The sequence below is a fragment of the Falco peregrinus genome, chromosome 5 (genome assembly GCF_023634155.1).
Source record: "Falco peregrinus isolate bFalPer1 chromosome 5, bFalPer1.pri, whole genome shotgun sequence".
Lineage (NCBI taxonomy): Eukaryota > Metazoa > Chordata > Aves > Falconiformes > Falconidae > Falco > Falco peregrinus.
This window is the reverse complement of record NC_073725.1, coordinates 111,957,859-111,967,555: the sequence shown is the minus strand read 5'-3', so window position 1 is coordinate 111,967,555 and position 9,697 is coordinate 111,957,859. Positions and strand designations below refer to the sequence as shown.

The window sequence follows — 9,697 nt, the reverse complement described above, 5'->3', positions numbered from 1 at the left end:
ATTGCTACATGAATTTACATCCCCCGGCGGATTTTGTTCGCTTGTTCATAGCTGTGGGGAAGGGGGAATAGTCTCTCATTTCACCTCAAACCTATACTAAAATACAGTGTAAATATGAAGAGAGATTTTATTTTTATGGGGGTGGGGGAGTTGCTTATCTCTAAAATGGGCCAGCCGTTGAAAGCAAATTGCTCTCGTGTTAGTCTAACTGCCTCAGTCTGTGCATAATATTTTTTGATGATCTTCACAGGAGCTACATACAATCAGAATTACAAACAGCCTAAGAGCTGGGTTATGAAAAATGCACATACAGAAACAAAAATAAGGAAGCAGGCTGCCCTTTATATAAACCAAAACTTAAATCTGTGTAGAATGTTTTGTGTGCCAATGGCTATATATAAAATACTGTGATACTTATATGCAGAAAACATACTTGTGGAAACAGAGGTCGTTCTTCCCTAACTTTCTTCAAACAATCTGCTACAAGCCTCTTCATTGCTTTGGGGCAGTTCTTGTACAATTTACTGAGGTCTGGAGAAGCATACCCTCGGCCAACCATGAAAATAATCTGAAAAAGAACAAGCAAGTAGCAGAAAAACCAAAGTTGTAAAAGTTGTTTCACTGCTTGATCGCTTTAGTGTCCCAAAGTGATGAAACATGAGTACCAAAGGCACACACACCAGAAGAATCCAAATTAATGAACCTAAACAACGGTCCTGCACGTGTGTCACGCAGGACATGATTCGGTCAGAGCGATGCGGTGGTCTGTAATGCTCAATAAGCAAAGGAGCTACTGCGTTCAGAGTGAAACAGCAGATGCTACGTGACATGAACAGGACACAGCAGTTTCCTTCAGGTGAAGGCTACAGTGACAACTGATCCTCAGTCTGAGCCCTGATAACCAGCCAGCCAGGTTGGCACAGCTTCTCTATACTTCAAATACCAAAAAAAAAAAGCTTCAAATACAGTCAGGAAACTGTATTTGCAGGTATCGCTGTAAAACAGCGTTCAAATGGAGATGTACAGCTAGCAAGTTGAAAGAGATCATCGTAACTGATGCAGCAGAAAAGAAAACAGGGTTGGTTTTGTTTTGAGACAATAAAAGATGCTGTTAGTGTTGGAAAATACATTGTCTGGTTTAGTCCAAGTTAATATGGTCACCTTTTAGGTTTTTCATCAGACTTCCAGGACCCTTAATAGTTGCCTATATAGTATTGCTAAGACTATTATCTGCTAAAACAGTGGTAGGTTTGGGTGGCTGAGGGGACTTTGAGGGTTTTACCGGGGGGAAGGAAGGGTGAACAGGTAATGGTGCAACCATTGCTTCTCTTTCAACTAATGCCATCTCAGAAAAAAAAAAAAAAAAAAAAGAAAGAAAAAAAAAAAAGGGTCAATATAACGGTGCTAAATGGAGATCTCAGTGGTGTTCTCCAGGAAATACTCTATCCCTCCCCAGAAAACTTACTTGAGAGTCATGTGTTGCATGTTTTGCAACAGTAACGATTATTAAAGCTTGCATATGATTTAAACATTATGAATTAAAACATTCTAATATCCCAATTTGTAGATGACCTTAAAAATAAGAAAAACAAACTTCCTTAAACAGAACTGGCCTCTTCTACCTGGAAAACAGACTATGTAACGTAACTAAACAGGGGCTAAAATCTAGTAATTTGTCCCACATACACACACATATCTCATTATAAGCTCTTATTTAAAAAAAAAAAAAAAAAAAAAAACACAAAACACAAACAACAAAACCAAACACAAACCACAACTGAGGATCAGCAAAACAGAGATCAAAAAGATTTAACGGTTTTAAGTTCATGCCCTACAGAATGAGTTAGCTTTAAGCTAAGCCAGAAAAAGCATTCATGTAAAGAGAACAGTTGAGGTTTCTGTCCTTAATGTGCTTCTTTGTAATTACTGGTTAACTGACTGGCAAGAATACATCTTAGTAAAGACCAAGTCACACAAACTAACATTCAACACTAGAAGGTTTGACAACAGCTGCTATTTTGTCTTCACTTAGTAAAAAGCACAGAATCCAATCTTGCTGATGCAAGAACAGCGTATTTACGATCAGAAGGGAAATTTCATATAGCCACAAATACATAAACCAAGATTTTATTGATAAAGCTTTTGCTACAACCCATGAATAAATTGACAGGGCACTTGAAAAAAAATATTTTTTAATAAACATTTTCTTTGAGTAACTGTCACTGTCAACATTTAAGCAAATACTAAATTACAGAGATTTACTGCTGAAGCAAATCATGTTGTAAACATCTCAATTCTTATTTTGCTTTCCTCTTTATCTTGCATTTGTCAAGGACAACAAAACGTACTGTGCTCAGGAATAAAATGCAGTATTCAAAGGATGTTTCTTACCTGATCTCGGTTGTTTATGTGGGAGTATGGCAACTCTCCTGTCATTAGTTCATATAATACTATTCCATAGGAGTAGACATCTGACTGAAAACTAAACGGGTTACTATCCTGCATCCGTATCACTTCTGGTGCCTGTGGAAGGAGGAAAAAACGATTAAAGTTATGAGCAATATGAACAGAAATGCAAAGGATAAGAGAAGGTGAAAATATGTGGAAAGCAGAGAACAAGCTCAACTAAAAATTAGTGAACAAAGGATACCTTCAAAACCTTTGGTAAGTTCTGCCTAAAGCTCTGAAAAAGTTCAGGCAGTGCTACTCTACATCTTAGTAAAAAAAACCCAAAAAAAACCCCCAAAAAATCAATACAGCTGAGCATAAACAAAAAAACAACACTTGAATTTAAAAAGTGTTTTACCATTAGAAAAATAACTATTATTCCATGTTGCACTATTTATTGCCTTCTGTTATACATATGTCTGAGTCCCTCTCACCATCAGTTCTTAAACAGGTATCGATGTTAAAGGGGAAAAAATATAAAATTCTAATACAGACTTAATCTCTTGTAAAATTGATAGCAAAACACCTACATAAAATGTGAAAGCCAAATACAAAATAGAATGTATTAAAGATCAGGGAAGAAATGCAAGAGCATTCTCACATCTTTGCAAAACAAAGCAAAATTATGAAGCTAAAGAACTTAAACGACATTGAATAATTTAATACAACAAGATATAAACTATCAAGATATCTTTCCTGTTGACTAAGAATTTTTTCTCCCACTAAAGAAGTCCCTCAGAATTACTGAGCTAAGTACTACTTAAAGTACAAGAACAAAACCCCAGTAACAGATTAAATCAACTTTCAAGGAACAGAATCAACCTCTCCTTCTACACAATGACAACTCAGCAAAGACAGTCTATAAATGATTAAAAAATGCAAGGGTTTGGATTTTTTCCAAGATCTGTTTCATGTGTATAAGCATACCATTAGGTAAGTTAGTTTTAAATCCTTTTACAGAAAGCTGTAAAAAGCTTTGGCTTTTTATGTATCTTTTTTAAAGAAAAACTGGTTTCTGCTTTTGTAACTTTGTTTCAGGTGATTTGCGTATTTTATAGGTCATAAACAAATCTGGGTCTGTTCATTAAAAATATCAGCATCCTGATATTCTAAATGAACACTTCCTGACTTTTCTCAAAATGCAAATACATGAGGAACAATGAAGGCTGCAAGCCTAGTAATAAAGAACAATTTTTTAAAAGGAAAACCTGTTTCAAGTAACACCTGCAGCTCATTCAGTGGTAAATACTGAAAGAATTAAAATGTATTAATACATAGCATTCAGCAACTCAGTTTTATTTGGTTACACTTCCCTGAAGTACCTGCCACAAGTGTTGCTGAGTGCCCTGTCCTGGGAGCTGGAAAATACTGCTGGTTGGTGTACATGTTGAATTTTAAATAAACTGCAAAAGTATTAACAAACATGGGTCAAGTGAAACTTCAAGAAAATACTGAGAGTGCCAAGTAAGACTTTCTTGCATAATTTCAATGATGCTTTTTAACCTTGTAACAGGCATTATACCACTTTTTCCATTTACTTTAACGAAGTCCCACATTTGACAAGTTACTCAATAGATTTTCTCCAGGTGAATTTTGGAAGGAAAATTGTGGAACTGCATTGTTCTGGCAGAAGTTAAACAAAGGTAATTGTTGGGAATGTCCTCTCAGACGACGACTGGGCAGTACTACTTCCAAAAGAAACTCCAGAAACTTTCCAGCAGAACTTGAAAACTTCTGTACCTCAACTGACCTTCACCTACGGTCCTGAGCTGCCTCAGAACCTCCCGCAGCCATCCAGTGCCGGGTGAGGAGCAGCATCAGGGTATGTATGAAACATCTTGCCACAGCCCCAAAGATGACCTGAGCTCACTCCCACGCTTCTGGAAGCACTCCCCACCCTGTCCCTAGCCCCCTGCCGAAGCTGCCCGATGGCGATCAGCAGCATCTGCGCGAAGGGATGCTGCCAGGTCCCGAGCAGGGAGCAGGGGAAGAAGAGGCCACGATGAAGAAAGGCAGGTCTGAAGAATCCCACAAAGACACCATTAAGCATTTTAAAGCCTGTTAGACAAGCCCATCTGGGGAAAGGCACAATTACAGCAGGAAAAAGGCTCTCCTCTTCCCTTGGAACAGCTCCTTCCAGTTCCACTGACAGCCCTGTCTCTGCCCTAAATATTTAAAATTACTCCAAAAAAATCAAAAGGAGAAATCCTTAGGTGAATGGTGTCTACTTTGGACAAGTAAGCACTCCAGCCCTTCATTCCTCAGTTTTAACTTGTCCTACAACTGGAACAGTATGTCTACACTGTACTAACAGCGTATGTCGATTCATTCAGATCTACAGCTTTAAGATAGCGTTCAACTAACAAAACATGTATTAACAGAATGAAACCCAGCTATTTATAAGCAGTGAAATGTTTTGCTCACCATCCACAAGATTGAACCTGTGGGCTGTTCCACCTGTTGAGATCCACTCCATCTGGATTTTACAGTTGCCAGACCAAAGTCTCCTATTTTCACTGTGAGGCCTTCATGAAGAAATATATCTAAACATTTGTTAAAGAAATTCTGTAGAAAACTTGACTAAACAACTCCGAGTTTTCTGACATGATTATGAAATGTCTGGCTAGGTTATCACAAATGCAAGCCAACCATCCAAATTGCTGATTGTTTTATTAAAACCTGCTACAAGCTGTATCTTAAACACAGGAAAAGTAATTCTATGGCCTCTGTATTTACAGAGTTAACATTTAAGACTAAGTAAGACCAGATGTTTCAGCATTATTTTGCACATTTATCTTTATGGTGAGTTAGGACAGAAATCAACTATGTTAATTAACAGCAGTGACTGCAGGTACTTAAATAACTGGTGTCAAGAAACATACAAGGAAACAACATAGAAGTCATCACGACTCAAAAAAGAAAACTAAATAAAAATTAAGAGCAGAAACAAAATCTATTTACATAAAGCTGTCTGGCAGATCTATTTAGCTACAGTTTAACTATCTGAACTGGAAATAAATACAAATAATACAGATGTGTGTATCTGCTTCACAGATTCAGAAATAGAAACATGACTGACTCCCTAGTTCTCATTTCCATGTCAGGAGAAGAGTTCACTTATGTCACAAAAATGGTCATCATTATCAGGAATCCAAACTCCTGACCTCCTATATACTAAAATGATTATTTTTCTAGCTTAACTGAAAATGGGAATCCTCTTACATTATGGAACTACTAAATTTGGCTTATTTTTTTGATGATGACATTTGCAAAACATTCTGCTCACACTTTACGAAAGGAAGTTACAATTCATGCTGCTAGCTCAAAGGATGCTCTTCTTGGCAATTTCAAAAGCAGTCATTTTCAAAGGCAAAAGACATCGGTTTCCAACATTTTTATTCCATATATGTTACTAAATTAATATTTTTGCAAGAAATACAGTGGTAAAAGGTTGTCTTTTGTTGAGTTTAAAGTAAGATTTTTTGCCTCATTTCTGCTAGTCATGTGAAAGTGTTTTAAATTTATTAAAAATATATGGGAAATAGTATCAAAACCCACATGTGCACACATACCTCCCGTCAGGTAGAGTGCAGCTCCTCTCCAATACAGGGTTTGGGTAACAGAATTGGATCAACACCACTCAAGTAAAAAAAGACAATTTTGGAGCGCAACTGTTGCACATCGTTTTCCATCTTTATCACAACAGTTTGGTAAGCAAGCACGTATGTTCTATCAAAGTCCTTGCTAAAAAGTAATTTCTTACCAATCAACAAGAATTACTCGTTAGGAGTTACATACATTTGAAACAGCTAGTTCAACCCCCCAGGAAGCTCTGTATTAACAAATCACTCTCGCGTTAAAGGAAATACGATGAAGTTAGGAAAGGATACTATTGGATTTCATGTCTCTGTGGATGATATTCTTTGCATGTAAATAGCTGTGAAAGACAAAGCAGAAAAGTGCCATTACGAAGGCTGTTCCCACAAACTCGGATGAGCACTGACAGCATCAGACAATGACAGCATCTTCTATGCTACAAACATTACAACATGTTCTGAAAGACCAGTGATGTGGTTACTGTATCAGCTCAGGTATCTGGAGAATGCTTCCAAAATAATCCTGTAACTGTGAACCCTGTAAGCATACAGCAGGAACAGCCATCCTCTCATCTCACAGAAGCACCGCAAGTATTAATTAGTGTTTGCCAAACACTGCAATGTTACAGTAAGCAATACAGGGAAGAAAAAAAATAATTCTATGTTTAAAATAGGATCTGATCCAGTGCACTGCAGTAAGAACTCAAGCTACAAAAGATGATAAAATAGAGACAAGTGACTGCTAAAATGACTAGTGGTCTAACGTGAACTAAGGTAAGAAAAAAGATACTTAACAAAAGCAAGAATGCACACAACAGTGCTGAACTAAGGCTGCACAAAATCTTTCCTTGATATACCATTGTGCCTTGTTACTATTTTAGTGCAGTAACTTTGCATATTAGGGTTTGGGGAAGAGAAGGGAAACACCATTCCAAGAACAAAAATAGCCAGCATTGTTTATCCTACTCACTCCATTCCCTGTGCCGTCTGCCGAGCAATATCAATGAGCTGGAACATTTGGAACTTGGTCTCTTGAACATGCAGGTGTTTATACAGACTGCTTCCTTCACACCACTGCGTAACAATGGCCAGATTATCTTTAGTCATGTAGCCCATGAAGAGCAAAATATTAACATGCCGAGTTTTCCTAATAGAAAGAAGCAGAGAAAGAGAAATTAGTATCTTTACAAAAAACGTTATCAAATTCTTTTAAAAATGCATTCCTGGCTGAAGGAACCTATTTCAGTCTTTGTGTCCAAAAACGTAAGTTCCCTGCAATTTTTTTTGCTAGGTGGAGGTGTGTGTAAGGTTTGTTTTTAAAAATAATAAAAATACACCAGAATTGCCAATTTATATTTTTTAAACAACGTCAGCTGAATTTCTGCTTTTTAGTTAAAATACTTTCACTTCCAAGGAAATTATTTAAAATCAGCCTTTAGAAAAAAGGTGTCATGAAAATTCAAAGGTTTTGAAATTAGTAACCAAGACTCGTGCTTGCAAGTGGTATTAGAAAAAGTTACTGGAATAACAGAAATGACCCTGAAAGCTGTGAAAAAGTGAAAAACGTAGATAGAAGACTGAACCTCAATAGGAAACAAAAGGGTCATAAACTGCGAAGAAATTAACAGATGAGAAGAGAATTCTTATGTACTCTGGTTCAGTTTCAGGATTAACATTACAGGTAGTTAACTGGACACCACAAAAACAGTACTTGAAAGCAGAAAATAGTTATGTAGATCAGAGTATACATTAAAAAAAGGAATTATGCTGCAATTTTAAAAGGTACAGTTCAAGTATTCTGTCCAGTGATGAGAATTATGACAGACTTTATTAATTGTCACCTTTTACTGCATACCAAATGTGACCTGAACAGTTATGGGTATTAGTATGCTTTATCTCCAAGGACAACTTTCAGAAACAGTGAAGAACCACTGAAATACTCTGAATTATGACTGCTGTCTCAGAGCTCCACAACAATATTCAGAAGTATCACTATATTCTCTCTTTTTTATTCTTTATCTCTGCTTTTTGTGTCTTATCAAACATAGAATATTGGGCACGACTGCTTACAGGAGGGGTAGCAGTCAAATACAGTAACTTGAAGTAACAGAATTTAGCAACGAAACTACCAACTCACCTTAATACAGCCACTTCATTTCTGAAAGCCTGGAACTGTTCTGGGGTTGGGTCTACAACCTTTAGTATCTTCACTGCTACATCCCCTGAAAATACATTTACCATAAAAATTACTTTAAATGCAGTGCTTCCCCCCCCCCCAAAAAAAAAAAATGACATTAACACACAGTACACTTCAAATTCCTAATCTGTGCACAAGATACCTCTACTAATTTGTACACAAGTCATGACTTTCCTGCAGACATACAAACGCCTGTAGTATCAAGCAATTCATTTACCTGAATTTCAGGCTAATGGAAGAAGTCATCAATTGTTCCCTTTATTTTTTTTAACAGCTACACCTGGCTAGAACTACACGTTCTTTTTGCAAGATATGAAGCTACTAAAATCTCAAATAGACACGGAAGGTATTCTAGTGTAGGTGCATTCTCAGCACATTATTTCAAGCAGTCACATCAGTGTCTCTCTGCTTCCAAACAGTATCCAAAGTTTCATCACTTTCCCTTTTTTCTATCCAGCTTTAGCCAGCATAATTATATAAAAATACAAAGGTGTATATATAAGTTTAGATCTTAAAGTTTTAATATGTTTACCTATAAAAACAACATATAGGTACATACACACATCCTTTTAAAATATAAGCTTCATTTAAAAACCAAACTTTCTAGATTTCAATACTGCTAAATTTCAGGAATGAGAAGGATAAATTATCCAGGAATAGCAGAGAAATCATGAACAATATAACTGATTATAGTATTTCAATAACAAATTTGGGGACTATGGGAAGCCGACTACCTTACTATTAAGCTAATACATTTCAAAGTTTTACTTAAAATCTTCATTTGATTCACTTCCACTGTCAGTGCTTGCTTTAAATTTCAGTATCTGTTAAAGGGTAACAGAGAGGAATATATGATGACCCAGTGCTATCTGTTTGGAGACTGTCTCTACAGAATGAAGTTGTAAAAGCCTTTACAGCATACATCCAGAAAACAGTGGAACTGATTTGATTCAAAAAAGGTACAATAGTGGAGTGAAGCCAACTGTTCTAACAAAAGTAAGAGCACTGAAAGCAAGACCGACTGATTCCTCAGTGAAAGAAGCAAGTATCATATTCATTTTAACTATCGAGGGACCACATTTTAGAATTCAAGAGGGGGATTAAACTTGCCTTGACACTGTCACAGAAAGATAAAAGCAGCTTAGGAAAACTGAAATTTCAGATTTTAGTCCACATGCAGTAAAAAGATTTGAGAGGTGCTGTACTCCTGACATAGGCTTATCCCATAGTTTTAAAGGCTGCTGCCACTTAAGATTACAGAATCATCACCTACATTTAAAAAATCCTGAGTGGCAGATTTCTCTGCTACCACACAATCACTAATTTTCTTCTTCTTAATATGGCCTCTTCAAAGATATACGTGAAAAATATGTTAAGCATGTCTCTAGAATATAATGATCAACTGAATACATTAGGAATACTAACTGCCTAATTAAAAAAACAAAAAAGTTGCCAA

The 9,697-nt window shown here is 36.5% G+C and overlaps 1 protein-coding gene across 4 annotated transcripts in view; it reads right to left on the bottom strand.

Annotated features, from left to right (window-relative positions):
- Positions 1-9,697, bottom strand: part of RAF1 (Raf-1 proto-oncogene, serine/threonine kinase) — a 44,183-nt gene that overhangs the window by 1,673 nt on the left and 32,813 nt on the right. For all 4 annotated transcript variants that reach the window (XM_013300697.3, XM_013300698.3, XM_005239321.3 and 1 more), the window contains 6 exons: positions 8,182-8,266; positions 7,015-7,191; positions 6,339-6,385; positions 4,873-4,991; positions 2,392-2,523; positions 434-568 (listed from right to left, as the gene is read on the bottom strand). In XM_013300697.3, the coding sequence (XP_013156151.1) occupies positions 434-568; positions 2,392-2,523; positions 4,873-4,991; positions 6,339-6,385; positions 7,015-7,191; positions 8,182-8,266 (695 nt within the window). The remainder of the gene's footprint in view (positions 1-433; positions 569-2,391; positions 2,524-4,872; positions 4,992-6,338; positions 6,386-7,014; positions 7,192-8,181; positions 8,267-9,697) is intronic.